The sequence below is a fragment of the Cyprinodon tularosa genome, unplaced genomic scaffold (assembly GCF_016077235.1).
Source record: "Cyprinodon tularosa strain WSP-4 unplaced genomic scaffold, ASM1607723v1 ctg891, whole genome shotgun sequence".
NCBI classification, from domain to species: domain Eukaryota; kingdom Metazoa; phylum Chordata; class Actinopteri; order Cyprinodontiformes; family Cyprinodontidae; genus Cyprinodon; species Cyprinodon tularosa.
In genome coordinates, this window is record NW_024039664.1 from 93650 (window position 1) to 111456 (window position 17807).

At 45.0% G+C, this 17807-nt stretch overlaps 1 protein-coding gene across 1 annotated transcript; it reads left to right on the top strand.

Moving 5' to 3' along the window:
• Positions 1–2050: 2050 nt before the first annotated feature.
• LOC119775761 lies at positions 2051–17593 on the top strand. Its single transcript, XM_038273831.1, has 6 exons — positions 2051–2151; positions 16029–16073; positions 16148–16402; positions 16605–16841; positions 16919–17131; positions 17204–17593. The coding sequence occupies exons 1-6, from the start codon at positions 2121–2123 to the stop codon at positions 17278–17280; spliced, it is 858 nt and encodes a 285-aa protein (XP_038129759.1). The 5' UTR covers positions 2051–2120; the 3' UTR covers positions 17281–17593.
• The last annotated feature ends 214 nt before the right edge of the window (positions 17594–17807 follow it).

The window sequence follows — 17807 nt, forward strand, 5'->3', positions numbered from 1 at the left end:
ATTAGACTGTAGATTATTGGATGTTAGACTGTAGATTATTAGATTTTAGACTGTAGATTTTAGACTGTAGATTTTTTTATTTTAGACTGTAGATTTTTAGATTTTAGACTGTAGATTAATAGATTTTAGACTGTAGATTAATAGATTTTAGACTGTAGATTATTGGATTTTAGACTGTAGATTATTAGATTTTAGACTGTAGATTTTTAGATTTTAGACTGTAGATTATTAGATTTTAGACTGTAGATTTTAGACTGTAGATTTTTTTATTTTAGACTGTAGATTATTGGATTTTAGACTGTAGATTATTAGATTTTAGACTGTAGATTAATAGATTTTAGACTGTAGATTATTAGATGTTAGACTGTAGTCCCACCTGAGCCGTGTGACCTTTAACTCTCCTCATTTCTGACCCCCAGATTAAAGCTTTTTATAGATTTCTAGAATAACTCAGCTTAATGTTGAGTCTGCCGTCTGTTTTAAGCCCAGCAGTCTGAACGGTTGTTTAAAGCCGACCAGGCCAAAGTGCATTGGTTTTTTATGTTCACATAAAGTCTGATACTGACATACTTCTATGATGTGATGATGCTCACATCCTGTTTGATCAGAGCAGGACAGCTTCACCTCTCGGCTGCAGCTGCATTTATCAGAAACTACAGATGATGAAAACCTCAGGGGCTGAAGTGGCTGAAAGGTATCTGGTCTCTGTGATGCAAACAGGAACTTCTGTGACAATCTATTTCTGAGGTTTTTAACCACAGGGCGGCCCACAGAGCAAAGGTTTCAGGTCTCCTTGTGACGAGGATAAAGCTCATGACTGTTTCACCACAGGCAGGTTCCCCAAAAACACCTCAGGAGAAAATGATGTGTTCTCCTAGATTTTAAGGAACATCTTATTTCAATAAAGGCATCATGTTGAATAAAAGTTACAGTAAAACATAATGAAGCTGCATTAAATTAAGTTGTAATTTAGAATTAGAATAATTTTCATTAAAACAAGTGGAAATTGTAAATAAAAAGGAATTTACTGCATTAGTGTTCATGGATGCTCTACAGTTGCCTGACAGCCATGAAAAGCCCCAAAAGCAGAAACAGGGAGGCAGAGGTGATTTAATGAAAAGGTAAACTGAATTCAGAGGCAGGAAATCCAAAGTCCTAATATGAAAAACAAAGTCCAAACTAACAGGAAACCAGGAATCCAAAAATCCAAAAATCAAAACAAGAAAACAAGTCAAATGAACCAGAAACCATGGAGACATCAGGGAGAAACAATCACAGGGAGGAAGGCTCAGAGAGCAAAGAAGAACAGAACAGAGAGTATTTATTTTGACCAGAAAACACAACAAAATAAGAATTAAACCACGAAGACTATAAAAACAAGGAGTAAAGCAAAACTGAAAACTCAAAAGAAAACATAACAGAACCAAGACTGAGACAATAATTAAGATAATAAAAACCAAAGAACATAGTAACTAAGAATTAAACCACTAAAACTAAAAAACAAGGAGTAAAGCAAAACTGGACATCCAAAAGAAAAACATAACAGAACCAAGACTGAGACAATAAACTGAGAAAAAAACAAAGAACACAACAAAATAAGAATTAAACCACTAAGACTATAAAAACAAGGAGTAAAGAAAAACTGAAAACGCAAAAGAAAACATAACAGAACCAAGACTGAGACAGTAAACTGAGAAAAAAAAACAAAGAACACAACAAAATAAGAATTAAACCATTAAAAAACTAGAAAACAAGGAGCAAAGCAAAACCGAACATCCAAATTTTATTTATCTTGTTCATATAACAGTTATTTTGGAGAAACAGGAAGTGATCCCTCTGAGAAGGTTAATCCACTAGATTATATAACCTGTAATGATCTAGATCTAATTAATTAGAGCTGTTTAAATCATAGACAGTCATTCTAATAACACTAAAAGCTCTGAGCTTAAAAAGCAGAAGGTGTTTCTGCTGATGAAGGTAGAAACCACCACGGTTGAAGTAAAGAGCAAAGAGTCAACAGGAAGTGAATCTTCACAGCTCTAAGGTGTGTTCAGGCTTTCTGACAGGAAGTGGTGAGACTCTCCGCTCACTGATGGACACTTTGTCTTCGTCCTGACAACATGAAGTCTTCTGCTCCTGGTCTGCTGCTCGGTGAGTCCAGAACTTTCTTCCTCCATCCATGTCTGCTTCCAGCTGGGTCATCCTGACAGGACCCGTCCTGAGGAACACGTCCTGTTAGAGACACATGGGAGGACAGGTCTGTCTCTGAGAACGGATCTGTCTCTAAGGACGGGTCTTTCTCTGAGGACAGGTCTGTCTCTGAAGACAGGTCTGTCTCTGAGGACGGTTCTGTCTCTGAGGACAGCTCCTTCATTTCCAGTTGGACTCTGCTGGTTTGGGTCCAGTGAGCCACTGAGATTGACTCATCAGATTCTGGTAACTTTAGCTGAGAGGTTCTACTGGTTCTGGATCAAAGCAATAATCCCAGATTATCAGAGGTAATCAGAGGTGAACCCTGGTTCAGGAGAACCGGACAGTCTGAGCAGCATCAGGTGGTTCTGGTTCTGGGTCAGGTCAGAGTGGTGCAGCCAGACTTCAGATGTTTGGGTGAGGCAGCCTGCAGTGGTACCGCTCAGAACCTTTAACCTCAGATTAGTTCTGTTACCCAAAAAACTAAGAACTCACAGAAACTTTAATCTGACCCGGCAGCGAACAGGCTGGACCAGAACTTCACACTGGTTCCTGCAGAATTTCCAACTGCAGGAATTCTGGTTGGATCCTGGTTGGATTCTGGTTGGATTCTGGTTGGATTCTGGTTGGATTCTGGTTGGATTCTGGTTGGATCCTGGTTAGATTCTGGTTGGATCCTGGTTGGATTCTGGTTGGATTCTGGTTGGATTCTGGTTGGATTCTGGTTGGATCCTGGTTGGATTCTGGTTGGATCCTGGTTGGATCCTGGTTGGATTCTGGTTGGATTCTGGTTGGATTCAGCTGTTGGATCCTGGTTGGATTCTGGTTAGATCCATCTGTTGGATCCTGGTTGGATTCTGGTTGGATTCTGGTTGGATTCTGGTTGGATTCTGGTTGGATCCAGCTGTTGGATTCTGGTTGGATTCTGGTTTAATTCAGGTTGGATCCATCTGTTGGATTCTGGTTGGATTCTGGTTGGATTCTGGTTGGATCCATCTGTTGGATTCTGGTTGGATTCTGGTCGGATCCATCTGTTGGATCCTGGTTGGATCCATCTGCTGGATTCTGGTTGGATTCTGGTTGGATTCTGGTTGGATTCTGGTTGGATCCTGGTTGGATTCTGGTTGGATCCTGGTTGGATCCTGGTTGGATTCTGGTTGGATTCTGGTTGGATCCAGCTGTTGGATCCTGGTTGGATTCTGGTTAGATCCATCTGTTGGATCCTGGTTGGATTCTGGTTGGATTCTGGTTGGATCCAGCTGTTGGATTCTGGTTGGATTCTGGTTGGATTCTGGTTGAATTCAGGTTGGATTCTGGTTGGATTCTGGTTGGATTCAGGTTGGATCCAGCTGTTGGATTCTGGTTGGATTCTGGTTGGATTCTGGTTGGATCCATCTGTTGGATTCTGGTTGGATTCTGGTTGGATTCTGGTTGGATTCTGGTTGGATTCTGGTTGGATCCAGCTGTTGGATTCTGGTTGGATTCTGGTTGGATCCTGGTTGGATTCTGGTTGGATTCTGGTTGGATCCAGCTGTTGGATTCTGGTTGGATTCTGGTTGGATCCAGCTGTTGGATTCTTGTTGGATTCTGGTTGGATTCTGGTTGGATTCTGGTTGGATTCAGGTTGGATCCAGCTGTTGGATTCTGTTTGGATTCTGGTTGGATCCTGGTTGGATTCTGGTTGGATTCTGGTTGGATCCAGCTGTTGGATTCTGGTTGGATTCTGGTTGGATCCAGCTGTTGGATTCTGGTTGGATTCTGGTTGGATTCTGGTTGGATCCAGCTGTTGGATTCTGGTTGGATTCTGGTTGGATTCTGGTTGGATTCTGGTTGGATCCTGGTTGGATTCTGGTTGGATTCTGGTTGGATTCTGGTCGGATCCATCTGTTGGATTCTGGTTGGATTCTGTTTGGATTCTGGTTGAATCCAGCTGTTGGATTCTGGTTGGGTTCTGGTTGGATTCTGGTTGGATTCTGGTTGGATTCTGGTTGGATCCAGAGTTTGGATTCTGGTTGGATTCTGGTTGGATCTATCTGTTGGATTCTGGTTGGATTCTGGTTGGATTCTGGTTGGATCCTGGTTAGATTCTGGTTGGATCCTGGTTGGATTCTGGTTGGATCCTGGTTGGATTCTGGTTGGATTCTGGTTGGATCCTGGTTGGATTCTGGTTGGATTCTGGTTGGATCCAGCTGTTGGATTCTGGTTGGATTCTGGTTGGATCCATCTGTTGGATTCTGGTTGGATTCTGGTCGGATTCTGGTTGGATCCATCTGTTGGATTCTGGTTGGATTCTGGTCGGATCCATCTGTTGGATCCTGGTTGGATTCTGGTTGGATCCATCTGCTGGATTCTGGTTGGATTCTGGTTGGATTCTGTTTGGATCCATCTGTTGGATTCTGGTTGGATTCTGGTCGGATTCTGGTTGGATCCATCTGTTGGATTCTGGTTGGATTCTGGTCGGATCCATCTGTTGGATCCTGGTTGGATTCTGGTTGGATCCATCTGCTGGATTCTGGTTGGATTCTGGTTGGATTCTGGTTGGATTCTGGTTGGATCCTGGTTGGATTCTGGTTGGATCCTGGTTGGATCCTGGTTGGATTCTGGTTGGATTCTGGTTGGATCCTGGTTGGATTCTGGTTGGATCCTGGTTGGATCCTGGTTGGATTCTGGTTGGATCCAGCTGTTGGATTCTGGTTGGATCCAGCTGTTGGATTCTGGTTGGATTCTGGTTGGATTCTGGTTTAATTCAGGTTGGATCCATCTGCTGGATTCTGGTTGGATTCTGGTTGGATTCTGGTTGGATCCATCTGTTGGATTCTGGTTGGATTCTGGTCGGATCCATCTGTTGGATCCTGGTTGGATTCTGGTTGGATCCATCTGCTGGATTCTGGTTGGATTCTTGTTGGATTCTGGTTGGATTCTGGTTGGATCCTGGTTGGATTCTGGTTGGATCCTGGTTGGATCCTGGTTGGATTCTGGTTGGATTCTGGTTGGATCCAGCTGTTGGATCCTGGTTGGATTCTGGTTAGATCCATCTGTTGGATCCTGGTTGGATTCTGGTTGGATCCAGCTGTTGGATTCTGGTTGGATTCTGGTTGGATTCTGGTTGGATTCTGGTTGGATTCTGGTTGAATTCAGGTTGGATTCTGGTTGGATTCTGGTTGGATTCAGGTTGGATCCAGCTGTTGGATTCTGGTTGGATTCTGGTTGGATTCAGGTTGGATCCAGCTGTTGGATTCTGGTTAGATCCATCTGTTGGATCCTGGTTGGATTCTGGTTGGATTCTGGTTGGATTCTGGTTGGATTCTGGTTGGATCCAGCTGTTGGATTCTGGTTGGATTCTGGTTTAATTCAGGTTGGATCCATCTGTTGGATTCTGGTTGGATTCTGGTTGGATTCTGGTTGGATCCATCTGTTGGATTCTGGTTGGATTCTGGTCGGATCCATCTGTTGGATCCTGGTTGGATCCATCTGCTGGATTCTGGTTGGATTCTGGTTGGATTCTGGTTGGATTCTGGTTGGATCCTGGTTGGATTCTGGTTGGATCCTGGTTGGATCCTGGTTGGATTCTGGTTGGATTCTGGTTGGATCCAGCTGTTGGATCCTGGTTGGATTCTGGTTAGATCCATCTGTTGGATCCTGGTTGGATTCTGGTTGGATTCTGGTTGGATCCAGCTGTTGGATTCTGGTTGGATTCTGGTTGGATTCTGGTTGAATTCAGGTTGGATTCTGGTTGGATTCTGGTTGGATTCAGGTTGGATCCAGCTGTTGGATTCTGGTTGGATTCTGGTTGGATTCTGGTTGGATCCATCTGTTGGATTCTGGTTGGATTCTGGTTGGATTCTTGTTGGATTCTGGTTGGATCCATCTGTTGGATTCTGGTTGGATTCTGGTTGGATCCAGCTGTTGGATTCTGGTTGGATTCTGGTTGGATTCTGGTTGGATCCATCTGTTGGATTCTGGTTGGATTCTGGTTGGATCCAGCTGTTGGATTCTGGTTGGATTCTGGTTGGATCCTGGTTGGATTCTGGTTGGATCCTGGTTGGATTCTGGTTGGATCCATCTGTTGGATTCTGGTTGGATTCTGGTTGGATTCTTGTTGGATTCTGGTTGGATCCAGCTGTTGGATTCTGGTTGGATTCTGGTTGGATCCAGCTGTTGGATTCTTGTTGGATTCTGGTTGGATTCTGGTTGGATTCTGGTTGGATTCAGGTTGGATCCAGCTGTTGGATTCTGGTTGGATTCTGGTTGGATCCTGGTTGGATTCTGGTTGGATTCTGGTTGGATCCAGCTGTTGGATTCTGGTTGGATTCTGGTTGGATCCAGCTGTTGGATTCTGGTTGGATTCTGGTTGGATTCTGGTTGGATCCAGCTGTTGGATTCTGGTTGGATTCTGGTTGGATTCTGGTTGGATTCTGGTTGGATCCTGGTTGGATTCTGGTTGGATTCTGGTTGGATTCTGGTCGGATCCATCTGTTGGATTCTGGTTGGATTCTGGTTGGATCCAGAGTTTGGATTCTGGTTGGATTCTGGTTGGATCTATCTGTTGGATTCTGGTTGGATTCTGGTTGGATTCTGGTTGGATCCTGGTTAGATTCTGGTTGGATCCTGGTTGGATTCTGGTTGGATCCTGGTTGGATTCTGGTTGGATTCTGGTTGGATCCTGGTTGGATTCTGGTTGGATTCTGGTTGGATCCAGCTGTTGGATTCTGGTTGGATTCTGGTTGGATTCTGGTTGGATCCATCTGTTGGATTCTGGTTGGATTCTGGTCGGATTCTGGTTGGATCCATCTGTTGGATTCTGGTTGGATTCTGGTCGGATCCATCTGTTGGATCCTGGTTGGATTCTGGTTGGATCCATCTGCTGGATTCTGGTTGGATTCTGGTTGGATTCTGTTTGGATCCATCTGTTGGATTCTGGTTGGATTCTGGTCGGATTCTGGTTGGATCCATCTGTTGGATTCTGGTTGGATTCTGGTCGGATCCATCTGTTGGATCCTGGTTGGATTCTGGTTGGATCCATCTGCTGGATTCTGGTTGGATTCTGGTTGGATTCTGGTTGGATTCTGGTTGGATCCTGGTTGGATTCTGGTTGGATCCTGGTTGGATCCTGGTTGGATTCTGGTTGGATTCTGGTTGGATCCTGGTTGGATTCTGGTTGGATCCTGGTTGGATCCTGGTTGGATTCTGGTTGGATCCAGCTGTTGGATTCTGGTTGGATCCAGCTGTTGGATTCTGGTTGGATTCTGGTTGGATTCTGGTTTAATTCAGGTTGGATCCATCTGCTGGATTCTGGTTGGATTCTGGTTGGATTCTGGTTGGATCCATCTGTTGGATTCTGGTTGGATTCTGGTCGGATCCATCTGTTGGATCCTGGTTGGATTCTGGTTGGATCCATCTGCTGGATTCTGGTTGGATTCTGGTTGGATTCTGGTTGGATTCTGGTTGGATCCTGGTTGGATTCTGGTTGGATCCTGGTTGGATCCTGGTTGGATTCTGGTTGGATTCTGGTTGGATCCAGCTGTTGGATCCTGGTTGGATTCTGGTTAGATCCATCTGTTGGATCCTGGTTGGATTCTGGTTGGATCCAGCTGTTGGATTCTGGTTGGATTCTGGTTGGATTCTGGTTGGATTCTGGTTGGATTCTGGTTGAATTCAGGTTGGATTCTGGTTGGATTCTGGTTGGATTCAGGTTGGATCCAGCTGTTGGATTCTGGTTGGATTCTGGTTGGATTCTGGTTGGATCCATCTGTTGGATTCTGGTTGGATTCTGGTTGGATCCATCTGTTGGATTCTGGTTGGATTCTGGTTGGATTCTGGTTGGATTCTGGTTGGATCCATGTGTTGGATTCTGGTTGGATTCTGGTTGGATTCTGGTTGGATCCATCTGTTGGATTCTGGTTGGATTCTGGTTGGATTCTGGTTGGATTCTGGTTGGATTCTGGTTGGATCCAGCTGTTGGATTCTGGTTGGATTCTGGTTGGATTCAGGTTGGATCCAGCTGTTGGATTCTGGTTGGATTCTGGTTGGATCCTGGTTGGATTCTGGTTGGATTCTGGTTGGATCCAGCTGTTGGATTCTGGTTGGATTCTGGTTGGATCCAGCTGTTGGATTCTGGTTGGATTCTGGTTGGATTCTGGTTGGATCCAGCTGTTGGATTCTGGTTGGATTCTGGTTGGATTCTGGTTGGATCCTGGTTGGATCCTGGTTGGATTCTGGTTGGATTCTGGTTGGATTCTGGTCGGATCCATCTGTTGGATTCTGGTTGGATTCTGGTTGGATCCAGCTGTTGGATTCTGGTTGGATTCTGGTTGGATTCTGTTTGGATTCAGGTTGGATCCAGCTGTTGGTTTCTGGTTGGATTCTGGTTGGATTCTGGTTGGATCCTGGTTGGATTCTGGTTGGATTCTGGTTGGATTCTGGTTGGATCCAGCTGTTGGATTCTGGTTGGATTCTGGTTGGATCCAGCTGTTGGATTCTGGTTGGATTCTGGTTGGATTCTGGTTGGATCCAGCTGTTGGATTCTGGTTGGATTCTGGTTTAATTCAGGTTGGATCCATCTGTTGGATTCTGGTTGGATTCTGGTTGGATTCTGGTTGGATCCATCTGTTGGATTCTGGTTGGATTCTGGTTGGATCCATCTGTTGGATCCTGGTTGGATCCATCTGCTGGATTCTGGTTGGATTCTGGTTGGATTCTGGTTGGATTCTGGTTGGATCCTGGTTGGATTCTGGTTGGATCCTGGTTGGATCCTGGTTGGATTCTGGTTGGATTCTGGTTGGATCCAGCTGTTGGATCCTGGTTGGATTCTGGTTAGATCCATCTGTTGGATCCTGTTTGGATTCTGGTTGGATTCTGGTTGGATCCAGCTGTTGGATTCTGGTTGGATTTTGGTTGGATTCTGGTTGAATTCAGGTTGGATTCTGGTTGGATTCTGGTTGGATTCAGGTTGGATCCAGCTGTTGGATTCTGGTTGGATTCTGGTTGGATTCTGGTTGGATCCATCTGTTGGATTCTGGTTGGATTCTGGTTGGATTCTGGTTGGATTCTGGTTGGATTCTGGTTGGATCCAGCTGTTGGATTCTGGTTGGATTCTGGTTGGATCCTGGTTGGATTCTGGTTGGATTCTGGTTGGATCCAGCTGTTGAATTCTGGTTGGATTCTGGTTGGATCCAGCTGTTGGATTCTTGTTGGATTCTGGTTGGATTCTGGTTGGATTCAGGTTGGATCCAGCTGTTGGATTCTGGTTGGATTCTGGTTGGATCCTGGTTGGATTCTGGTTGGATTCTGGTTGGATCCAGCTGTTGGATTCTGGTTGGATTCTGGTTGGATCCAGCTGTTGGATTCTGGTTGGATTCTGGTTGGATTCTGGTTGGATCCAGCTGTTGGATTCTGGTTGGATTCTGGTTGGATTCTGGTTGGATTCTGGTTGGATCCTGGTTGGATTCTGGTTGGATTCTGGTTGGATTCTGGTCGGATCCATCTGTTGGATTCTGGTTGGATTCTGTTTGGATTCTGGTTGAATCCAGCAGTTGGATTCTGGTTGGGTTCTGGTTGGATTCTGGTTGGATTCTGGTTGGATTCTGGTTGGATCCAGAGTTTGGATTCTGGTTGGATTCTGGTTGGATCTATCTGTTGGATTCTGGTTGGATTCTGGTTGGATTCTGGTTGGATCCTGGTTAGATTCTGGTTGGATCCTGGTTGGATTCTGGTTGGATCCTGGTTGGATTCTGGTTGGATTCTGGTTGGATCCTGGTTGGATTCTGGTTGGATTCTGGTTGGATCCAGCTGTTGGATTCTGGTTGGATTCTGGTTGGATTCTGGTTGGATCCATCTGTTGGATTCTGGTTGGATTCTGGTCGGATTCTGGTTGGATCCATCTGTTGGATTCTGGTTGGATTCTGGTCGGATCCATCTGTTGGATCCTGGTTGGATTCTGGTTGGATCCATCTGCTGGATTCTGGTTGGATTCTGGTTGGATTCTGGTTGGATCCATCTGTTGGATTCTGGTTGGATTCTGGTCGGATTCTGGTTGGATCCATCTGTTGGATTCTGGTTGGATTCTGGTCGGATCCATCTGTTGGATCCTGGTTGGATTCTGGTTGGATCCATCTGCTGGATTCTGGTTGGATTCTGGTTGGATTCTGGTTGGATTCTGGTTGGATCCTGGTTGGATTCTGGTTGGATCCTGGTTGGATCCTGGTTGGATTCTGGTTGGATTCTGGTTGGATCCAGCTGTTGGATCCTGGTTGGATTCTGGTTGGATTCTGGTTGGATCCAGCTGTTGGATTCTGGTTGGATTCTGGTTGGATTCTGGTTTAATTCAGGTTGGATCCATCTGCTGGATTCTGGTTGGATTCTGGTTGGATTCTGGTTGGATCCATCTGTTGGATTCTGGTTGGATTCTGGTCGGATCCATCTGTTGGATCCTGGTTGGATTCTGGTTGGATCCATCTGCTGGATTCTGGTTGGATTCTGGTTGGATTCTGGTTGGATTCTGGTTGGATCCTGGTTGGATTCTGGTTGGATCCTGGTTGGATCCTGGTTGGATTCTGGTTGGATTCTGGTTGGATCCAGCTGTTGGATCCTGGTTGGATTCTGGTTAGATCCATCTGTTGGATCCTGGTTGGATTCTGGTTGGATCCAGCTGTTGGATTCTGGTTGGATTCTGGTTGGATTCTGGTTGGATTCTGGTTGGATTCTGGTTGAATTCAGGTTGGATTCTGGTTGGATTCTGGTTGGATTCAGGTTGGATCCAGCTGTTGGATTCTGGTTGGATTCTGGTTGGATTCTGGTTGGATCCATCTGTTGGATTCTGGTTGGATTCTGGTTGGATCCATCTGTTGGATTCTGGTTGGATTCTGGTTGGATTCTGGTTGGATTCTGGTTGGATCCATGTGTTGGATTCTGGTTGGATTCTGGTTGGATTCTGGTTGGATCCATCTGTTGGATTCTGGTTGGATTCTGGTTGGATTCTGGTTGGATTCTGGTTGGATCCAGCTGTTGGATTCTGGTTGGATTCTGGTTGGATTCAGGTTGGATCCAGCTGTTGGATTCTGGTTGGATTCTGGTTGGATCCTGGTTGGATTCTGGTTGGATTCTGGTTGGATCCAGCTGTTGGATTCTGGTTGGATTCTGGTTGGATCCAGCCGTTGGATTCTGGTTGGATTCTGGTTGGATTCTGGTTGGATCCAGCTGTTGGATTCTGGTTGGATTCTGGTTGGATTCTGGTTGGATCCTGGTTGGATCCTGGTTGGATTCTGGTTGGATTCTGGTTGGATTCTGGTCGGATCCATCTGTTGGATTCTGGTTGGATTCTGGTTGGATCCAGCTGTTGGATTCTGGTTGGATTCTGTTTGGATTCAGGTTGGATCCAGCTGTTGGTTTCTGGTTGGATTCTGGTTGGATTCTGGTTGGATCCTGGTTGGATCCTGGTTGGATTCTGGTTGGATTCTGGTTGGATTCTGGTTGGATCCAGCTGTTGGATTCTGGTTGGATTCTGGTTGGATCCAGCTGTTGGATTCTGGTTGGATTCTGGTTGGATTCTGGTTGGATCCAGCTGTTGGATTCTGGTTGGATTCTGGTTGGATTCTGGTTGGATCCTGGTTGGATCCTGGTTGGATTCTGGTTGGATTCTGGTTGGATTCTGGTCGGATCCATCTGTTGGATTCTGGTTGGATTCTGTTTGGATTCTGGTTGAATCCAGCTGTTGGATTCTGGTTGGGTTCTGGTTGGATTCTGGTTGGATTCTGTTTGGATTCTGGTTGGATCCAGCTGTTGGATTCTGGTTGGATCCTGGTTGGATTCTGGTTGGATTCTGGTTGGATCCTGGTTGGATTCTGGTTGGATCCTGGTTGGATCCTGGTTGGATTCTGGTTGGATTCTGGTTGGATCCAGCTGTTGGATCCTGGTTGGATTCTGGTTAGATCCATCTGTTGGATCCTGGTTGGATTCTGGTTGGATCCAGCTGTTGGATTCTGGTTGGATTCTGGTTGGATTCTGGTTGGATTCTGGTTGGATTCTGGTTGAATTCAGGTTGGATTCTGGTTGGATTCTGGTTGGATTCAGGTTGGATCCAGCTGTTGGATTCTGGTTGGATTCTGGTTGGATTCTGGTTGGATCCATCTGTTGGATTCTGGTTGGATTCTGGTTGGATCCATCTGTTGGATTCTGGTTGGATTCTGGTTGGATTCTGGTTGGATCCATGTGTTGGATTCTGGTTGGATTCTGGTTGGATTCTGGTTGGATCCATCTGTTGGATTCTGGTTGGATTCTGGTTGGATTCTGGTTGGATTCTGGTTGGATCCAGCTGTTGGATTCTGGTTGGATTCTGGTTGGATTCAGGTTGGATCCAGCTGTTGGATTCTGGTTGGATTCTGGTTGGATCCTGGTTGGATTCTGGTTGGATTCTGGTTGGATCCAGCTGTTGGATTCTGGTTGGATTCTGGTTGGATCCAGCTGTTGGATTCTGGTTGGATTCTGGTTGGATTCTGGTTGGATTCTGGTTGGATCCAGCTGTTGGATTCTGGTTGGATTCTGGTTGGATTCTGGTTGGATCCTGGTTGGATCCTGGTTGGATTCTGGTTGGATTCTGGTTGGATTCTGGTCGGATCCATCTATTGGATTCTGGTTGGATTCTGGTTGGATCCAGCTGTTGGATTCTGGTTGGATTCTGGTTGGATTCTGTTTGGATTCAGGTTGGATCCAGCTGTTGGTTTCTGGTTGGATTCTGGTTGGATTCTGGTTGGATCCTGGTTGGATCCTGGTTGGATTCTGGTTGGATTCTGGTTGGATTCTGGTTGGATCCAGCTGTTGGATTCTGGTTGGATTCTGGTTGGATCCAGCTGTTGGATTCTGGTTGGATTCTGGTTGGATTCTGGTTGGATCCAGCTGTTGGATTCTGGTTGGATTCTGGTTGGATTCTGGTTGGATCCTGGTTGGATCCTGGTTGGATTCTGGTTGGATTCTGGTTGGATTCTGGTCGGATCCATCTGTTGGATTCTGGTTGGATTCTGTTTGGATTCTGGTTGAATCCAGCTGTTGGATTCTGGTTGGGTTCTGGTTGGATTCTGGTTGGATTCTGTTTGGATTCTGGTTGGATCCAGCTGTTGGATTCTGGTTGGATCCTGGTTGGATTCTGGTTGGATTCTGGTTGGATTCTGGTCGGATCCATCTGTTGGATTCTGGTTGGATTCTGTTTGGATTCTGGTTGGGTTCTGGTTGGATTCTGTTTGGATTCTGGTTGGGTTCTGGTTGGATTCTGGTTGGATCCTGGTTGGATTCTGGTTGGATTCTGGTTGGATTCTGGTCGGATCCATCTGTTGGATTCTGGTTGGATTCTGTTTGGATTCTGGTTGAATCCAGCTGTTGGATTCTGGTTGGGTTCTGGTTGGATTCTGGTTGGATTCTGGTCGGATCCATCTGTTGGATTCTGGTTGGATTCTGTTTGGATTCTGGTCGTATCCAGCTGTTGGATTCTGGTTAGGTTCTGGTTGGATTCTGGTTGGATTCTGTTTGGATTCTGGTCGGATCCAGCGGTTGGATTCTGGTTGAATTCTGGTTGGATTTTGGTTGGATTCAGCTGTTGGATTCTGGTTGGATTCTGGTTGGATTCTGGTCGGATCCAGCGGTTGGATTCTGGTTGAATTCTGGTTGGATTTTGGTTGGATTCAGCTGTTGGATTCTGGTTGGATCCAGCTGTTGGATTCTGGTTGGATTCTGGTTGGATTCTGTTCGTATCCAGCTGTTGGATTCATGGTAAACAATCTGTTTCAGCTGGTTGTGAACACGTGAAAAGCTGTAGTGATCTTTATAGATGCACCAACCTGATCCACTCTGACCAACAGGGGGACCAGATGTTCTGCAGAACATCAAGCTGTTTCTAAATCCTGCAGAATCCTTGCTGTCAGTCTGACCCGGTTTAGCCCAGCAGCAGACCCAAAGTCCCAAACTGATCCTCTGTGTTCTAATAGTGAAACACGCTGAGTCCATAAAGCAGAACCTGGACCAAATGTCAACAGGCGCTGAGGGGAAATGTGGGGTTTTCCGTCTCACCGAGGGAGAAAGAAAAGCCTCAGAGAGGAAATGAAACCAGAACCATTCTGACTGCTGAAGTTTATTTACTTTAAAATCTTCTCTTCCTTTAACCAAACTGTTTCCAGGTAGATCCAGATTGATTAGTTTACTCTGTGAACATTGAGCTCTGATGAGACGCTGCTGTGTTTCTGCTGCTCTGGTTGTACGGTTCTGGGTTTGGATCCATGGTAGCATGTTGCTAATGACTGAATAAACAATTCAAGCAGAGTCCATCATCGTCCTTTTAGCCCAGAGGGACCCAGTTACACTACAGATTAGATGGGACTTCAAACACTAGGCTGTTTATTTAGGAAGGGGGGGGGGGCCTCGTCTGATTGGGAGAGACGGCATCCATCCCACTTTGGATGGTGCAGCTCTTCTTTCTAGGAATCTGGCCACATTTATTAGTCCTCCAAAACCCTGACCCCCCAGGGTGCAGACCAGGAAGCAGAGTCCTACTTTAACAGACCTCTCTGCAGCTTCTCTACTGTTACCCACTCTTTACTCCATCCAGACAGTGACTTTCCCACGACCAAAATCTAATAAATTAGCAAAGATTCCCAAAGGAGTAAATCATGATAATCTAATTAAAATCAAAATAACTCCAACTGGACAAAAAAAAAAAAAGATTAAATGTGGTTTATTTAACATAAGATCTCTTTCCTCTAAAAGTCTGCTAGTTAATGACTTGATTTGTGATAATCCATAAGAATCCAGCAGGAGTCCAAAGACAGGTCAGACAAACAGATCAGACGGGAAAAGGCAAGCTCAGTGGTGGAGATGCAGAACAGGTCAGGATCAGGTATTCAGAAACACTAAGGCTCAGGCATGCTTGGTGTGAGGGATTGCTGAAGAGTCCATATCTACTGTCTCTACTTACTCATCCAGGAGGAGAGAATCCTGTAAAGTATATGACTGGAAAATCTGATGAAACTGTCTGGAAAATGACCTGAGATGACATGATGAGAATAACACAAATAAAGTACATTTACTTTAATAGAATTAGATCATATATTCAAAAGATTTGTTCACCAAATAGTCGGTTCATGCAACTGCAATTGAAAGTTGAAGCTACAGCTAATATGACTAAACCATTAGAAGCTACTGACACCCCCTAGTGAGGACTATACTAGAACAGACTGGAGCGAATCATGGTCACTACCTCATCACTGCCCCATATCAATAAAATCCCTCAAATTAATTTCAAAATTATTTATAACATCCATCCTAGAAATGATAAAATAGCTAAATATCTTGAAATAAATCCAAATCGTTCCTTCTGCAATATTGAACCTGAAATAACCCCTCAGCTATTCCTCACATGTCCTGTAACCACATCCTTTATGAAAAGCAACAGAGCAGCACTTATCTCTCTGGTAAAACTGGTTAAACTAATTCATCTTTTATGTTATTTGGAAAATTTCACGTTTATAGAAGTTTATATAATAAAATGAAACCCTCTTTATTCATGTTAGATACTAAAATAAAGAAATACATACAATCTGTAAATCATAATTAACAATAAACAAACTAACTCCATAGTAGCTTAATAAGGCATTTAACTGTTAAATCACAACTTTTCCAATAATCTTACTGATGAAGGGGAGATTAGAGATGGGCCTGTAGTTCAGCAGGATTCATTTATCCAAACATAAAAGATTTTTAAAGCTCGAGGGAAAACATCCGACATGAGGGACGTTTTAGGATTTATCAGACGGTGTGTCTCAGCAGCTCCTTCTTCTCTGTCTCCATGATGTCTCCAGGTGTCTCTGTGCTGCTGATGTCTGGACTGTCTGCTGATTCTTCAGGTGAGTTCATGGACGTTCTACCACTAGAGCCCTGAGATCCAGTCCAAACATGAACTCTGTCCATCTGTCCTCAGTGTCTCTGGACATCAGTCCAAACCTTCAGCAGTTCTTCTCTGGAGATTCTTCAGTGTCTCTGAGATGTTCTGAAGATGGACGGACAGCTGAAGGATGGACGGTGAAGAGGACCACAGAAGGATCCACTGAGGTCTGTGGAGATGCTGGTTCTGGTCCCTCCTGTGTTCTGGACCTTTCTGTGGATCCTGGTGGATCTTTCTGGTGTGAAACATCTTCTGGAACCAGGAGCCATAATGTCAGCATCATTGTGTTAGGTGAGGACCTGTCCTCAGAGGGACAGCATGTCTCAGTGTCTCTGCTCTCTGTCAGAGCCGTGGAGACCTCAGAGAAGTTCTCTGTGGTCCACGATGGGATCCTTCAGAGGAACTGCTTCATAAGGACCCGGTTCTGCAGAACTGTAGACCTGCTAAAACTTTACCCTCAGAAAACTGATTTCTGATTCTCTTCTTCTCCCAGATAAAGGTCTCATCCTGGAGATCCCTGCTCTTCCTGTCAAAGCAGGAAGTGATGTCACTCTGCGCTGCAGACGGCGAAGCGGTGACATCACCTCAGCATTCTTCTTCATTGACAGCCGTCGCCTGGGATCTGGAGCAGAACACGTCCTCAGGGAGGTCCAGCAGGCGGATGAAGGCTCCTACTGGTGTTCTACTGACAGGTTTGGAAGATCTCCTCACAGCTTCCTGAGGGTCAGAGGTGAGCGCAGTGACATCACTTCCTGTTTACTATGATAAAGTGCTGGGAGAGTGACGCAGCCTCCTTCATCTCCTCAGATCCTCCTCTTCCTCGCATCATCACAGCGCCTCCTCTGGTCTCAGTTAAACCGGGTCCAGCAGGTTCTCCTCCTCCTCCTTCCTCTTCTTCTGCTCCTCCTCCTCCTCTCTCCTGTGCTTCAGTCCTGCATCTCCTCTGCCACCTGCTGGTCATCTGTCCGTACTGCGTCTGCAGCGTCCTGCTGCTGATGATGTGCTGCAGCAGGAACTCAGGTAGATCTCCAGTCCACCTTCTCATGACTCACTGACAGACTGAACCCTGACCTCTGCTGGCTCCGCCCACAGGACACCAACCTGCTGTCTCCATGGAGACCGGGCAGCCCGCAGAGCTGGAGGACGTCACCACGGAGCAGGAACTCTGATGCAGGACCAGAACCAGAGTCAGAGGTTCTGGATCAGGATGGTTCTGATCCAGTCAGTCAAGCTTAGAAGGTCACATCAGGGTTAGATGTATGAAGATAGATTGGTTCTGAAGGTCCCTCCTTTACAGCGAGGTCCATCATCATGTTGATGGGACTCATCCACTTTCACACTCTGAACATTTCCTTTGATAATCCCTGAATTATTTATTGAAAATTAAATATTAACTTTGATATTAAGGCAGGAATTAACCTGAGCTATAAAGCAGATAAAGTTCTAATACTGCAGATTTCTTTTTGTAATAAACGATTTTTCAATAATTCCACCGTCTGAGTTTTTAATGTCATTCTATTTTGTGTTTTTTTCCTACAGGTAATTTAAATTTGGTAAACTGATGTAAAGTTAAATAAAAATAAAATCATTTTTATTTTTATTGTATTACTATTTTTATTATAAACCTCTGAATAAAGCTTTTCTCATCAAAATGTTTTAAATCCTGTATTTAAGGGAAAGTTCAGGTTCAAACTTT